Here is an 18,005-nt window from a genome sequence, read left to right on the forward strand (position 1 = left end):
TTTTTAAAGGTAAGTCTGGCTTTTTTTGAACCGCGTTATTGATCGGTTGCGGTTGCTTCCGTGAGGTACTAGTGGGGAAAAGAATTTACAATCGGTACAAACAGTTGAAAGTCAGTGTTAAAATGCCCTCCGCATTAGTGTTAAAAGTACTTTTTGTACGCTGTTGCATAGTTTTTAACACGCATGACTAGCGATAAACGATCTACTTTTAGAAATTGTTGTCTTAAAAGAATCTTCTGAATAATAGAAGACCTAACATTCTAAAGGTGCTGAGTGCCAAAAACAACTTTCTGAGATATTGATTAAAATACCCTGTGAAAAGCATTTTCAGATACCTCCAACACCGTCTTTTGGGGCAAGAATGACTCATAGTTTAGTTACGATAAAGATAATTTTGTATGATATTCTCACATGGATGTTTTTTATTGGTTATTTTGCGACGTTTTTTCAACTGTTATGGTTATATATCGTCTGAATGATATGAAGGTGATAATGCCAGTGAAATGAGTCCAGGTTCCAACGCCGAAAGTTACCCAGCATTTGCTCTTATTGAGTTGAGGGAAAACTCCGGAAAAACCTCAACCAGGTAACTTTTCAAACAGAATTTGAACCCGAGACCGCTCGTTTCATTGTCAGATGTGTAGCAGTGGACCTGTGGATGTTCTCTCCTTGGATTGAATAAAACTAAATTTGAAAAATTGGCACTTATAGTCCCGTCGCTCTAATTTCCGGCAGCCAATCACGTTGCACGTCGGCTACATTTAAACGTGTGGGTCTTGTGATTCGCTGATGAAGATTTAAAGCATTTCCTAAGGCTGAATAAATACTTAATATATAATTGCCCGCCATTTTGGCTCTTTCGTTGGCGTTCGCAGAAGGCACACCAGGACGTTATTTGCCGCTCAATTATTTGCTGAATTACAGCGCGTTTGATTTATTATCATAGGAGCTGCGACATGATAATGTTTAACGGTGCGACAAATAGATCCCTCTTCTAATAGCTCGGCAACGAAAGAATAAAAATGGCGAACGATACTACCTACCTAGACTTTATAGAGCCTTGACTTCCTAAGGCGTAAGCAAAGAGGAGGAGTCACGCCGGGAATAACAGCGTCTCGACTATAGCTAATATAGAAACTTAGGTCTTCAATATTCTTCATTGCGTTCACCGCACGTCTGACCATGAAACGAGCGGCAAAGGTTCAAATCCTGGTTGGGACCAGTGCTGTCATGGAGGCCATACGGGGCCATACATCGTATGGGAACCTAAATTTTCTTAGTTAATCGTATGGGGAAAAGAAAATTTTGTCTGTATGGAGCCATACGGCATATGGATGCCTAAGTTTTGTACGCGGAGATCTGTACAGATCTTAGATCATCTCTTGCTGTTCCTAATGCATTTTGTTTGATGTTCATAAACAAAAATTTTCCACCTCTGCAGCACTGGAATCCAGAATTATATAAAATAATGGTAGAAAAACAAGAAGTGTTGCAAATACACACTCAAAGATTCATCGAGACAAGTGTGCATCTACGGTGGGTCTACGTGGTGTATTCTTTAAATCAAACTTGTTATACAGTAGTGTAAAAAAAAAACCGGACCGACCCTTGTAGCCGATTTCAGAGCCTTGTTCACTCCAGAGCACGATAGACTGGTAACTAAGACTTTCGTGGTTCGAATCCTGCCTAGGAAGGAAACTTTTTTTGTTCCTTATTCAAATATATTTCCAATACTTTTCGATTGCAGCGATATTTTCTACTCAATTAACTTATTATTCCCAGAACATGAATTTTACCAGCTTATTTTATGCTCGACCAAGCCGAAATGTAGTAATTATACACCTGGTAGTAGCCCTTTAATGCACCTCATTAAAGTACACCTATTCATTATAGTTCAGTTGTTCAGCCAATGAGAAATCACCTTTGTACCATTATAAAAGCGAAGTATCGATTATTCTCGGATATTCAATCGAAAGACAACTAGCGAAAAGTCACGGAGGATGGAAATCCAATACTGTCGCAGAAGGTTATGTTCTGTTACTATAATAATTAGCGTTAATTGTAAATAATATTCAAGTAAATTCAATTTGTCACCTCGTTTTTCAATTCTAAATCAGTTTCCAGGTTATATCAAGACTAATGTTCATGTTATTTTCTAGATTATATCAAGGTCAATGACATTCGTTCCTCGGAAAAAATCAATACTTTCGCGTCTGCGCACATCTCACAACTTAGAAGGTTAGTTCCGCTCTTCACTTAGATAACCATAACATGAATACTTATGAATAATTTCAAGTTAGAAATATGGTCGAGCATAAAAAGTCGTATGAAACTTGCCTATAATGGTAATTAAGACGCTCGTATGAAAATTATGAAACTCGCTTGCGCTCATTTCATAAACAAACATACTCGCGTCTTAATTACTACCATTATAGGCTCGTCGCATAATGTACTATTCTAATGGCTTTCGAAATGGGCTACGTCGGCAGTCGAAACTACAACAATTTCAAAAGATTACTCGCTATCTTGTGAATGCGGGCGTGGCATGCGCAGTGGCTCATTTCGGGGACTTTGATTATTCGTCGGTCCGGTTTTTTTTCCCCCACTACTGTACAAATAAAATATAAAGCAAAACAATTTCTTTACTTCTTCAATATTAAAAAAATCATTAAATGGCAGTCGGAGAGATAGAGAGAGGAGAGTAAAATATATTTCAAAGGAGAAAACAAGGGGTGGGGCGTATGGCCAAGAAAAGAATTACCATGACAGCACTGGTTGGGACAAGTTACCTGGTTGACAGTTTTTCCGGGGTTTCCCCTCAACTCATTAGGATCAAATGCCGGGCAACTTTCGGGCTGGACCCAGGATTCATCTCGCTAGCATTATCAGATTATCATCTTCATCTCACTCAGATGCTAGATAACCATAAGAGTTGATAAAATGTCGTAAAATAATCAACTAAAAATTCTCCATTGTTTTCTTCCTTAGGTGAATGTTGAATTTGGTATTGCCAGTATAGGAAATTAAAAACAAACACTGAAAATATCTTAATTTTGTAGTGTGGAGTAGTAGAAACTCGATGTGATAACTGGGAGAGCTGTGGTCCCACCCTAAATAGGTTCCTTACTTATATAGGAAAATCGTCATACTTGAATGAAAAAGGCTATCATATTTCGTCGTTGTGATGTAATTTGAGGTGGAGTGGGACAATGATTGCAGTGTCGCCAACTGTGGTAACCATTCATATAATCTTACACACGTAACCTAACCTAACCTAACGCACTACACACCTATTGTAACATTCCTCACAGTTTCATTTCGTTTGCCGATATTGGCATCTCTGTAGCACCTATAGCATATCGCCTGCTGGAAGTCAAGAGTCATCTAGTGGAACTGAAGTGAAACTGCGACTCTGTTAATTACGGTTCCTAAGTTGATTCTGTGTTATCTGCAAGAATTATTGTGTCGTTGTAGTGATAATTGCATTTATATTGTACAATAAAAATTTAAATGTGTCGTGGCTGAGATAAAAATGTTCTAAATTGATTTCCAGCGCCACAATCCCAGTGATAAACGTGTGAATATTCGTTAGGAGTCCGTTGAAAGTGGCCGTAGGAAACTTAACATTGACACTTCCTTATACATAAGAGCGCAAAGAGAGCACCATTACATAAAAGAGAGAAGTGGGAGGATTTGTGGAGAGTTAGAGAGAGAATAGAACGGAGAGAGGTTGGTAAGACGAAAGGAGGAGAGTGGGAGGACGGAATTGTGTCACAGTGAGTGAAGTAGAAGTTTCGCAGACTGTAAAATCAGCTTATCAAGTTTAATTAAAATAGACTAGTGCACGATCTAGAACACAAAAGAACTATGTGTCCTAGAAACTGTTCTTCACTCGTAGAAATAAAAAAAAGCTAGAGTTTTAGTTGGACGCTGAAGATGGAACACCGCGGCGATATCGTCGCTGTTGCCGGTCTTCATTACACGAGCCTCACAACAGCTAAAAGTTTTGCCCCCTCAGCGATATAAGGTTAACGACCTTGTCTCGGAAAATTGTTTATGATACTAACCAGATCTAGGTAATGAATCTCAACACGAAACATGAACATACCCACACACATGTTACTGTCACATATTTCATCTTCGTAACCCACTCGCTGCTCGGAGAATTTTTTTATCTACATGTGCTGTCTAGAGTTCGATTGCTAACTGAGCAAGCGAAGATTTTCGCCTCTGAAATAGAACGAGACGTATCAATTTATGTTCTTTGTTTTGCGTAGTTCTACATTGTCTAAGGCTGGTATTACACTATCAGAGTTCTTTTACAAAGAATAAATAATCCGTGGCGCTACAGCCCATGAAGGGCCTAGACCGACCAGCCGGCTGCTGGCCTCACGCCCACATGCCGAAGCAGAGGTGGACGATCACCCAACCAGAATGGAGGTATCGTGTAGTTAGTACAATGATCTCCCCAGCCGTTATAGCTGGCTTTCGCAATCAATTAACAGATAGGATTCCAGTTCAGCTACTTCAAAATCATAATTTGATTAGTCCATTACAAAAATTGGTCATGTGACGTTTTTTACTTATCAAACCTACACAACTTCTTATCATCACGTTCTGATGGTTCCCGTCTTTCCTTGTAGGATTTTCTAACGCGAATTTGCCTAAATTCTGTCCCAAAAGGGCAGACTACGATTTTTCTTAGTTTATACTTAGAAGTAGAAGAATAAACTTCTTGTTATGCATGATACAAATAGTAGTTTAGGCTACTAATCTTACCATAAACTAAGCACGCCTTCCAGTCAACTTTCTGCTACGCAGCACAGTGGTCTAGGATGCAAATTTAGCGGGACATATTAATAACTTTTCAGCTACCTAACAGATTTTTATGAAATTTTACACAGTAGTTACAGGTGGCATATATGTTTTGTGTGCAAGCTCTCGTTACGTTGGTATAAGGGGAACTACCCCTTATAGGGGGCACAATTAGACAAAATTAGTAACTTTTCTCCTATTTAACAGATTTTTATGAAATTTTACACAGTAGTTACAGGTAGCATATAATGTTTTGTATACAAGCTCTCGTTATGTTGGTATAAGGGGAACTACCCCTTATAGGGGGGTGCAATTAGACGAAATTAGTAACTTTTCTCCTATCTGACAGATTTTTATGAAATGTTACAAAGCAGTTACAAGTAACATATATGTTTTGTATACAAGCTCTGATTACGTTGGTATAAGGGGAACTACTCCTTATAGGGGGCACAATTAGACAAAATTAGTAACTTTTCTCCTATTTAACAGATTTTTATGAAATTTTACACAGTAGTTACAGTAGCATATATGTTTTGTATGCAAACTCTCATTACGTTGGCATAAGAGGAACTACCTCTTATAGGGGGGCGCAATTAGACAAAATTAGTAACTTTTGTCCTATTTAACAGATTGTTATGAAATTTTATACAGTAGTTACACATAGTACATTTGTTTTGTGTACAAACTTATACGTTGGTATAAGCAGAAGTGCCCTTTACAGGGGGATGCATTTAGACAAAATTTGTAACTTTCCTTCTGTCTTAACAGATTTTTATAAAACTTTATACAGTAGTTACAGATAGTAAACTTGTTTTGTATACAATCTCTAATTCTCTGGATTGTCTTTGTTTCGACCTCATACTTGCTGTAATGGAAAAGCTTTTTTGGGCAGCCACGACTTTTTCCAGGGGTAAGTTTTTTTTTATAAATTTTGATTACTATCACGATGAGAACCTAATTTAATAAGTAACTCACTAAGCCAATGTCCATTTCGTTTAAAAAAACGCATATTCCTTATCCTCTTGCTCTCCAGCGATAAATTATCTTATGGGGGAAAATGTAACATTTTAGGTACTATTGCACCCTTTGGGCACTCGGGAAGCTTATTTGATACATAATTAATAAGCTGTCATCTTGAATTCCCTTAATTGTACTGCGGAAGCAGATTTGGTTCACAGATATTGAAATAACTGCAACCGAGAAAAATTGCACTACTGCACCTCGAAAGAATAGTGCTCATAATTTATTACTTCTGCAAATCTGCGCACCATAAGACTAGATTTAAAATGGAGGTAAATACTGGAGGAAGTTAAAAAATGATTTTTGGACGAAACAAAGTTTTTTTTTTTCTCTACCTTTGCAAAGTCTGCACTCAATGGCTATATTTCTATTTTGTCCCGTGTCCATTCATGCTAATTTGACATGCTATAATAACATTAAATGTAACAAAAACAAACATTGTTACATACTCAAAGAACTACTTGACACGTTGGTACCAAATATGAATGGAATGGACCACTTACAACAGAGTTACAACACAAAGAAAACGGCAGACTCGCGGCGCTTGCTGAGTTAAGAAAGCTGGGAGGCGAAATGTGGCATGTTACCGGCTCCTTATCTCGCTATGCAGCCACCTCCGCTGATTAAGATAATCAATTTAGTGTTACTTAGTTATATACGAAAAATAATTTAAAGGTTTAATTTCATTTTTTTACATGTCATTTTCCTACATTTGTCCTCCTAAATATGGATTTTAGACCACTGTGCGCAGGAAGGAATTTTTATTATGGGTCTTTATGCATAAAGATCGTATAGATCAACTTATGCATACCACCCCTTATCATTATCATTATCATTATCATTATCATTATCTTCATCAACATAAACTACAAAAATTGGTCTTGGTAGATCACGTCTCCAGAAGGAACTTCTGAAGTTCACTTCAACGGGTGAATGGCCTGTGGTTTGCCGTTTTCGTATAATTTTGTTCTTACGCATTCCGTGGAGTTTGTGTCTTGAGAATACATTATGATGTCTTACTTTCTTTATCGGTGGCAGTTCTAGAGAAATAATGGAATTTTATTATAGGAGAGAAAATGAGATTTTCCGTTGAGGATACTTGCACTAATATTGTCTTCGTTTCTTTATCAGTTCCATGTGTTCTGTCAGGAATTTCAATCCATTGCCATTTAATGCGTCAGACGATAATGAAGAAGGAAAAAATGTTTTCCTATAAACAATGGATAAGAGCTGAGCTTGAAGATATGTGCAGTTCAACGATCTGGAAGTCTGCTGCCTCGCCTTGACTAGCGATATCTTCTACGACGCGGCGCTTGCATTTTCTTGGTGTTTACTGCGACAAAACTTCGCATAGAATAACTTCCGTGTTTCACAGCTATATCCCGCACGTGCTTCAAAACATTACAGTACACTGTACATATTATTTCAAAATAAAATCATTTGAGAAAGTTTCCACATACAGTGTAAATAAATGTAGCAATCCATTAGACTCAGTTTCGCATTCATTATGTGATTGGGAATAAAACAAGTTGATACAAATTGTCTATTACTGCTATTGTTATTAATAGTCGTTGAAGTAATGTGACGTTTGTTTTACTTTCATTCTTTTCTAATACTGTGCAATTCCCAGACAAGAACAAATGCTAAGTCTCGTATGCAGGATGGAAAGGGACTAAATAGAGTCCATTTGAGATCAGAGTTGCAGATCCTCTCATCAGGAATCCACATTTAAATTAATTCAATTTGTAATTTTTTTTTAATTTATATATCTTCTCACCATTCGTGAGCTGCCACAAGGGACAAAGAGTACTTAACCATAGAAATTTTTACAAGTTCATGAAAAACCATTGATTTTGTTTTAACAATGAAATTCCTACAAGTATATAACTGCAAATAATTTTTTTTTTAGATTAGTGAAAATATACCTATTTTTAGAAAGGTAAGTGTTACAAAAAAGTAAAGAATGCTACTGAACTTAGTTTGATTTCGAATATAGGTGATTCTTCAGGAGAGCAGTTGATCCTTTCAATGCAGCTAAGGTTACAATCGGAATAATACAGACGTGGACAAATTATTAGACTAAATTACTTATATGTGCAACGAAGCTGTATTTATCGGTAGGAATAATGAAGAAAAATGTATTTTGCGCAGATATAATGAACAGAAAATTGAGTCTGGAGGTTACTAATATTTTGTGAACATTCCCTTATTCTTCATTAACACGTTGATTTTGTCAGGGATGCTGGAAACCAAAGTTTGACACTTTCTTTGAATATCAGCATCATTTAGACAGATATCAGACAGTGCTTAAATGAGTCCATGTTTTGTTGTAAGCCTCTTTTTGTTCACTTTCTTCTTCAGTATAGATCACAGATTTTCAATTTCGTTCATGTCCGGTCTTCTTGCAGGCCATGGGAGAACAGACTTTCTGCATTATATAATTAAAACACCAGTAGTACCAACATAGCCAGAAAAAATATACTTAACCATTGGAAAAATATACCAGAAGATGTAAACAATCATATTTACAACAACAGAGACTGTGTGAATTATACTGATATTGATATGACGAATTATATTATGTTTCCAAGAAAAAAGTTTTAATCTAATAATTTGTCCACGTCTGTAGATGTAGGTATTCCAAGCCTCTTAAACACATCTTTCATGAAGAGAGTAGCGGTACCTCTTGCTCCAACCAGAAGTCCGATTACTTCAAGCTCTTTTAGCTGGTATTTTTTGAGGTAATAGGAAATAGTAGGATTGTAGATATTTTTTTTTTCATTATCCACTTCTGCTGGCTGTTCCTCATCCGTTTCGAAACGCACAGTGGGATCAAGTATGTATCCAGATCTTGTAGATTCCTTGAAAGCTGTTATATCTATGCGCCGTGTGCTGCCAGTGACGGAGAGACCTTGTACTTCTCCAAAGGTGTTTAATCGGCATGTTTAAGGGCAGTGGCTATAATTGATCGTACTTGGTGGTGCCTAGCGTTTCGCAGAGCTTCGCCGTGCGGACAGGATCCCAGGACTGATTTTATTCGTTTTATGTATTTCAGATAATTATATAGGGCCTACCTAAACTTTTAATTGTGTTACATTTATTTGCAAAATACGTCTATGTAGTCCACTCAGTGTTATCTGCCGATCATAATGAAGTGCTTCCCTTTGAAGCATAGAATACTCTTGAGACAAGGGACAATGTTTTTCGTGATCTTTAGATTTACGCCCACCAGTATGGTGCGGTAAACTCTATAAATTGTGTCCCGCGAGTAATGAGTTAAGTGTTGTCATTTCCAAAAACGAGAATAAATTGATTAAAATTAACACTGTAACATACAAAGTGATTCAGGACTTCTGCACTAAACTCTTAAGGGCCGTATTCATAGACATTTTTAGCGCGGGTTTCCGGTGGATGATCAGCGTTTTTCGTATTCATAAACCAGTGTTAGCGATAGAATATGATTTGAATTCTGTAGTAGTAACCAGTGGATAGCCGGGGCTAGCTTAGTACGCTCGTAGCGCGTGCTGCGAAATGTCTATGAATAGCACCCTAAGGAATGATAAGTTCGGCATAGAGGACAATTTTTTGTCGGGCAATCCGACGCGTCGTTTAGCAGATACTCAATCTTAAATTATAAGACAATGAATTACTTAATTTACTTCCATAAAGTTCAATGCCATATAGTTTTAATATAGGTACAGTTTACATTGCTGCATACTGTTTCATTTTTTTCATTTCATTTCATTTGTTATATTACATAGATCTTACATGAGCAATGAAGATTTAAGATGCGGAACAAATCAAAATTTTACAATATTACAATATGACAATTTTTACAAATTTTTACAATATTTTACAATTTTTACAGTTTTACAATTTTGTAATTTTCTACAATTTTTTTTACAATTTTTTGCAATATTTTTGCGACATGTAGTGAGATGAGGTGAGGCCCGAGGATTCGCCAAAAGATTACCTGGCATTTGCCTTTTGGTTGGGCAAAACCTCGGAAAAAACCCAACCAGGTAATCGCCATAGACCATCCGGCTTCAGCCCCACGGCTGGGGAAAACCTCGGAAGAAACCATTCAATGAGACCAAAGGGGGATCCAACCCAAGCCCGAACGCAGCTCCGGATCGGCAGCCCAGCGAGTCTGCCGACTGAGCTACATCGATGGCTCTACTAAAAATATACAATAAATAGGCAATCAGATTATTAAATTTACAAACGCAAACGATCATTCATCAGTTGAGCTATATTTATAATACAAAACAAGTAGGCCTAAGTTAATTCAATTTAAAGCATAAACAATTCAATCAGTTGTGATATACAGAAATTGATAACACATATCATGCAAATTACTTCAAATTACAAACACAAACAATTCATCAATAGAGCTATACAGATTACTATTCAATTTAAAACATATACAGGGACATCACTTTATTTTTACCAACATTTTTAACATTAACCTGGCTATACTCGGAAACACTGTTGCCCCCTTCCATTCAGGAGTTTGATGTTACTAGTGCAATATGTAAACAAATCATTTTACTAGGTATAGGAGGAGAGAAAAGTAGTGTATCCATTTATGTTGTAGGGAAATACGATATTACGATTTTCAGTTTGATCATCACTTTTACGGAATTTATCAAAATACAGTAGAGTAGTAACATTTTTTTTTCTAAAAACTCAACTTTTCAGGCGGCTATGTTCGTTATGTAATGTCTACTTTATTTAGCATATTAATTATTGATGTTAACATACAATATAGAGAGTGCATTTAAATTGAGGGGGTCATAAGTAAAGGGCTGTAAGTGCACTTAAGTTACTTTTGAGAAAATGGGGTTTAAATATTTAAGCTTTCGTAAAACCGGTGAAATTTTTATTTTAATTTTAATGTGTGATGCGATTAAAATATCCCTTTGCCACTAAAATTTTAGATACTTTAGCTTACACTGGATGCACTTAACTCATGTTATTACAAATGTCACTAGCATTCATTTGCTTCTAGCCACCTCAATTCAAAATAAGCTAATCTGAATTTTTAAACAAGTTGCTGAAAATGGTTGCCGTTCATTACAATGCAGGCTTCAATTCTTTACGCATATTATTAAAAACATGTTGAAGCAGATTCTCTCAATTGAATTTATCGTTTCTTCAATATAATTTTTAGTACGATATTATTAATATAGGTTCTTTCTTTTATAGAAAACACAACCATAGTTCTGAAACACACTATACACTGCAGTGTTTACTTCACTGCTTGAAGACTTCGCAACAGCGGCCGTAAGTTTGTGTGTCTGACGGGAGCAGGGACATTAGTGAAGGGGTGGGAGTGAAGTACATTCAGAAATGCAGGTACAATAAAAATGCAAGTAAAAATAAAATGATGTCCCTGTACAATTCATCAGCCAAAACTATACAAACATACACAATACAAAGTAAGCAGATTAATTCAATTTACAAGCATACTTTTATTAAGCTTTACAAATTTGTACAATTCATATCAAGTAGATTAATTCAATTTATAATCATAAACAATTCATCAGTAGAGCTATACAGACTACTATTCATTTTAAAAGCATATACAATTCATCAGCCAAACTATACAAACATACACAATCATAGTAAACAAATTAATTCAATTTACAAATATATTTTCGTTAAGCTATATAAAATTGTACAATTCATATGAAGTAGATTAATTTTACATTAGGTGTTTTTTGATTGGTTACGTCTTTATGACATTTTATCAATTGCTGTGATCATCTAGCGTCTGAATGAGGTGAAGGTGATAATACCAACGAAATGAGTCCAGGGTCCAGCACCGAAAGTTACCCAGCGTTTGCTCTGATTGGGTTGAAGGCAAACCACGGAAAAAACCTCAACTAGGTAACTTGTCCGAACCAGAATTTGAACTTAGACCCGCTCGTTTCACAGTCAGGCATGCTAATCGTTACTCCACAGCGGTGGACTACAGCAGGCGTTCAAAGTGTCCACCCTGAACTTCATTGCATTCATAACAGCCTTGTAACATTGACCGTCGAACTCTCTCCTACATGACCTGTAGTCTCTGGTGAAAAGTTGATCAAAGACAGCGTGTATCCGCACAATCAGTTCCTCTCTGGTATCAACGCGTTCTGTACACTACTCTCTTCACTTGTCCCCAAAGAAAAAATTGACGGGCTTTAAGTCGGGCGATCGTGCTGACCAGCAACTGGTCCCCCTCTACCTATCCACCGCTCCCTGTAGGTGTTGTTGATATGCGCTCGCAAAGCAAGAGTGAAGTTCGTTGGGGCTCCATCATGCTGGAACCACATGTCCCTTTGCATCGCGAGGGGTACATTCACCATGAGCAGTAGTATTTTGTTCTGAAGACCTGAAGGTAAGCTGCTGCGTTCAGCTGCTCAGGTATCCAGTGTGTGTGCACTAAGCTCAAAACACAGGCTGTGAATTCGGTAATAGTACACAGGAGGCAGGGAGACACGTTGGAAGTTGATGCAATAATAATAAAGAAATTAAAGCGTTGCCGGCTTCAAAGTTGTTCTTGTATACATAGTGTACACAGACGTACGAGCGGAGCGAGGGAAAGAGGGCGTGGCTCGGTTGAACATTATAAACATTGCCACTTAAATCAATGTACGTAGCGTTGCGTTTTAAACAGGGCTATACATTCAGTCAGGGGCGGCTCTACAATAAGAACTGCAGAGCTGCAGAACCGCCATTTAAATAGACTTGAAAAAATTAAAAATGTAAAACATGCTTTTATGTAATCTACTTCATTGTTTCATTTATTTTTCCAATCCGTTCCCCTTCGATTCGAGATTTTACTGTCTGTAGGAGCCTTTAACTGCTCGAGAATTTTAGCTGTAGTGTACTTTTCGGATCTGTGATCGGCAGTTCCTGAAGTTCAACGTAGGGTAGTCGGCAGCAGAAAACTGGTTTTCTTCACCGTCCCATAAGACTGCATTAGAGCTGCAACCGAAGCAGCTCTCTCCGAATATACAAAAGAACCGTCAACACCCCTATCTCTTTATGACCTGCGTTAGAACACATAGGCTTCTGGACTACTGTATATCAGTACAGTTCCAGTGTGTTATAGTACTGTGGGTGGTGTGATATGATTAGTCAGTGTGTCTAAGGAAATATTTTATATTAAAAATGAATTAAATGAAAACCTAACCGACCAAACCTTTTCGAAATTAAAAGAGAAATTGCATGTTAACTTAAGAAATTAGGACGTCCTACACAAAATTTAAATATTGAAATTTCTGGAAAAAGTCGAGGAAATCTTGTAGCCTACTAGTCATTTTAATCCGAAATGTGTAATGGAAACGATTGGTTTTTTGCTGCGCTCATGAAAACGCTTTCTCCCCCACCAGTGTATTCTGTTTATAGGAGAAAATACATGGACAAACACCGGAGTGAAAGATTTAGTTAATTTTACTTAAAAAATAGAAAAGCTTGTGGGGCACATCTCCACTACGTGACTAGTTGTACCAGGTGGGAGAGGTGTAGCGCACGGATGGTTGGAGTACAATTTCGGGTGCACAGTCAACTTCGAGAAGGGGCTGTAATTACACGCGTCATCCGATTTAGATGCAATAAACAGCTTGCGTTTGCTAAATACACTATTTTTCATGCAGAACTACCAACCTTTGTAACCGCGGGCCGCTACTGCATTCAGTTGGTCTTCTAATGTTTGTGTATAGTTGAAACTTCGTCCTTATTTATCGCAGCGATCTCCAGTTTCCACCATTGTTAATACAAAAACAAAGGTTATCACTAGGGGTCGGATTTTTAGGTGCTAAAATCGGGAAAATATGTTAAAAAAAAAGCAAAAACATTTGGTTATATTTCAATTATTTTATGTGAATATAAACAATATGCAGTACTCATCAGTATAAATTATGCTGTCTCGTCAACTGCTGAAGAATTGCAGTACAATGAGATTCATCCACATGTCCATCACAAATGACTGACGATTATCACGAAACACTGCCTTGTAGTGGGAAAAAGAGCGCCCTGGCCATTGAGGAACAACATGCACGCCCTAGAGACATGTTTATGATTGGAAACGAAAACAGAGAGCTGATGTTTATGAAATTATAATTGAGACAGGGAAATCAAAAACTTCCTAACTCCAATAGACCAAATTTTATAGACGAGAGAAAAAACTTATTATTGCTCTTACGAACTTTAAATATTATCAGTCTTACTAATAAACCGTGTATAGTTTTTATACGAGACTTATGCAGAGTTGAGACAGAAAACGTTACTAATAAACCGTGAATAAGCTATGGACGTATGAACAGGCTGTAACTATACAGTGGGAATTGCTTTGCAGTAATTATATACACGAAAACCTTTGTTTAAGCGTTCTATATAGGGAAAAAATGGCCGTTCCTCTAACAACTGTTCGTATAGACTGTCATTTTATGATGATGGTTACCTTGTAACCACAGAAGAACAAACCAAAGATCATAGAATTATTAGAATAATATTGCTGTAGCTTGTACTCTTTGACCAAAATGTAGTGTGGTAATCGATTAGAGCCAGTTGTACTATCGATATTTAACACCCCACACTAGAGCGCTCTACCGGATGCAGTACAGAACCTCAGATATTTTATTACCTTTCGTAACGAAGTAATGACGAAACTATGACGTAGCTGTGTAACAGTTGTACTGTTATACACAACGTATGTAGTGATTATTAGTAACGATTTTACACACGACGTATAAACGAGCTACTCATTGTATAAGTATAAGACAGTTAAACGTCTAAATATAGAGTTTTTATTAGTAAGACCGTATACATTTATCTATTAATATTGTGTAAAATTACGTTCTTTATCAATTAAAAACCGTACTTCAAAACCTACATTTTTACATTATCTTACACTACAATTTGAAATAAACACTGCTGGAGTTAGTGGTTTTCTGACTTTCATAATGTATGAATTAAGAAAAGTGAATAAATATGAGCCATGTGAAGAAAAAAGATAAGTATATCATAATTCCCTTAAAAACATTGGTATATACGAGAAAATGGAAATTTATTATTAAGATTAACATTGCTACATTTTTTTAAATTTCAAATATATGAGACAGAAAATCACAAATTACCACAAAGCACATCAAAATACACAAATAAAACCACAAACAATATTAAAATATTAACACAGTCTGATTAATGTTACAGATTCTGTTTTTTTTCTCTCACTTTCATGTTCTTCCTATGCATCTAGATTCTAGATTATTACTGTCCGCAAACAAAGTTTGGTAATTCATCCTACTTTCCTCAGAAATAAACTGCCTTAAATTTTGCAAGTCCTTTTGCTTTCTTCTTTCAGTGGCAATGCTGAATTGTATACTTTAGTTGACTGGGGAATGTTGCATCTGTATTGTGTTTCTGGAAGTTTCTCTGCTCTGATTCCCTTACCTTGATCGATGGACAAGAACTATCTTGCATCAAATCAGATGAAGTCATCAGATATCTTGGCATTACTTTTAATGATGAAATAAAATTTAATGCGGCGGAACTGAGTGAAAAACTGACAAAAAATCTTAATTAGTAGGTCACTTCACCATGCCGGACCAAAAGATAAATATATTAAATAAATATATCTGGCAGTTCATATAGTTTACTCCTTCCAATGTGCTCCTTTAAAAGATCTTAAAGTGAAATTTGTATCCGATATTGACAAATTAATTCGCAGTGCTGTTAAGGAAATAATTAACATTCCTAATGACACCCCGAATGCTATGTTGTATGCACCAAGAAGACTGCGAGGTTTAGGAATCTTTAAAGCCCAGTGGGAAGCTTACCTTCAGCACTTAAATATTTGTCAAAGACTTTTACACGTTGACAATCCTCATGTAGCAGCCACTCGAAATCTTCCAAACGAAATTGAACATTGCATCAAACAATTACCAATTACCTTGGATTGCTCTGAACGTATTTCTTCTCAAAAACTAAGGAAAGCATTGCTTGAAGATTCTTTTCATCAATGGAGCAAATTGAAAAGTAAAGGTTTGGGAGTTGTTTTCTATTCTCACTGGAAGAAAGGTAATTCGTGGATCTCAACCAAAAAGGGACTTTCGAGCAGTCAGTGGACGCAAGCCATTAAGATGAACTGTAATACAATACATGTACCTACTCTCCCTGGTAGAACTCTTGACTCAACCCGTTGCAGAAGATGCGACGAGCAAGAAACGCTTCCTCACGTCTTGGGTTTCTGCCATCATGGAGAATTGCTCCGAATCAACAGACATAATACGGTTCGTTCTCTCATCGCAGCTTCACTCCGTCAGAATGCTTCCTATGAGGTTTATGAGGAGGTTGGTTGCGTCTCTTCTGATGGCTCTACTAGACGGGCTGATATCATCATAATTCATCGGCAGAAGGATAAGGGTGTCATTCTTGATCCCACAATCCGTTTTGAGATGCATGAGCAACAGCCACAAGAGGTGTGTCGTGAAAAACAAGTCATATATGAGCCCTGTTGTCAGCATCTCGGAGCACAATACCACATCACACATTGGTCAGTTTTTGGGCTCATGTTCGGCGCCCGTGGCACGATCTCACGTGAAACTTTAAATCAACTTAAACAATATAAAATTTCTGATGCAACGATTGATGCCATAGATCTCACGTGTTAAAATCATCCTTAGCTATAATTAGTAATCATTTGTACCCAACAAACTTTTATTGTAAATGATTTCCTGTTTTCATACCATTTATCTTAATGTTTTCATTTTCCTTTCAAATTGTCACACAATTGGTTTTCATGATTATTCTTTATGAATTGATTAGTAGGCCGATCTATTCGAACCCTTATTTAGGGCGGCTTTTTTATTAAAAAAGTGCCTACTGACCTATTTGGTTAGAAAATGATTTAACAGACCGATCGGTAAAGAAGAAAGTAAAATGCATTCCAAATGGTCTAAAAGTTCTTCAATGTATTAAAAATGACAAAAAATGCTGGAAAAAAAAATAAAAATGACCTATTACTGTAGTTCAAAAACGTAAAAAAAAAAAATGCAAAAAATGCAACATAAGAAATTACTTTTTTACGTTGATATTAACATAGAAAGGATTTCTATATTAATAGGCATCGTCTTAATTTGAAAAATAGGAAGATGACTTTTCATCAACATCCGCCCCCTAGTTATTAGAATAAACGGTGTTCTGAATACATGATTTTTGATCGGAGTGGGGCTTGAACTGTGTGCAGGATAATGGGGTGCTGTACTACTGGGCGAGTCTGGTGGGCTTCTTCACGACGCAGGCGCTGTACCCCAACTTGTCGGGCGCCATCTTCAGCAACATGCCCGAGCTGCTGGGCACGCTGAACGTGGTGGCCCTCACGCTCTGCGCCCTGCTGCTGCTCAAAGGGAAAATCAGCCCTGCACACCCCGAAGACAAGCACCCCTCGCGCCCGCTGCTCTACGAGTTCTACACGGGGCTGGAACTGCACCCTCGCATCTTGGGGATGGACGTCAAGCAGCTCACCAATTGCCGCATCGGCATGATGGGTTGGCAGCTGCTCATCCTCGCCTTCTACCTGGCCGGCGTCCAGCGCCACGGCTTCAGCGCCGCAACTCTAGTCAATCTCCTACTCCAGGTATAGTGGGGTCACGTATAATTAGTTCCTGAAAACTATAACTGTTTTCGCTGTAAGAAAAATCCTAATGTAAACACAAGCACGTTGCTGTCATACCCGTGATTGGCTCCCAGACGAAACACTCACAGACGCAGGAGAATATACAGGGACATCACTTTATTTTTTACTAACATTTTTAACATTAACCTGGCTATACTCGGAAACACGGTTACCCCCCTTCCATTACAGGAGTTTGGAGTTTCTAGTGCAATATGTAAACAAATCATTTTACTAGCTAAAGGAGGAGAGAAAAGTAGTGTATCCATTTATGTTACAGGGAAATATAGTGTTACGATTTTCAGTTTGGTCATTACTTTACAGTATTTTATAAAAAAAAAACAGTAGAATAGTAACAATCTTTTTCACAAACTCAATTCTTCAGGCGATTATATGCATTATGTAATGTCTACTTTGTTCAGCATATTACTAACCTAATTTATTCCTGAGAATTTTGTGAGCACTTCCGTAAGAAACCCCAATTTCTACAGCTAACTTCTTGACC

General features: G+C 37.2%; 1 protein-coding gene across 6 annotated transcripts in view; it reads left to right on the forward strand.

The window, feature by feature from the left end:
• LOC138701923 (uncharacterized) overlaps window positions 1-18,005 on the forward strand; it is a 441,575-nt gene that overhangs the window by 287,527 nt on the left and 136,043 nt on the right. For all 6 annotated transcript variants that reach the window (XR_011332723.1, XR_011332724.1, XM_069829287.1 and 3 more), the window contains one exon: window positions 17,075-17,464. Coding sequence is in view for 4 of the 6 variants with exons in the window: in XM_069829287.1 (XP_069685388.1) it covers window positions 17,075-17,464 (390 nt within the window). In the remaining 2 variants the exon portion in view is untranslated. The remainder of the gene's footprint in view (window positions 1-17,074; window positions 17,465-18,005) is intronic.

This window comes from Periplaneta americana, chromosome 6 (genome assembly GCF_040183065.1).
Source record: "Periplaneta americana isolate PAMFEO1 chromosome 6, P.americana_PAMFEO1_priV1, whole genome shotgun sequence".
Lineage (NCBI taxonomy): Eukaryota > Metazoa > Arthropoda > Insecta > Blattodea > Blattidae > Periplaneta > Periplaneta americana.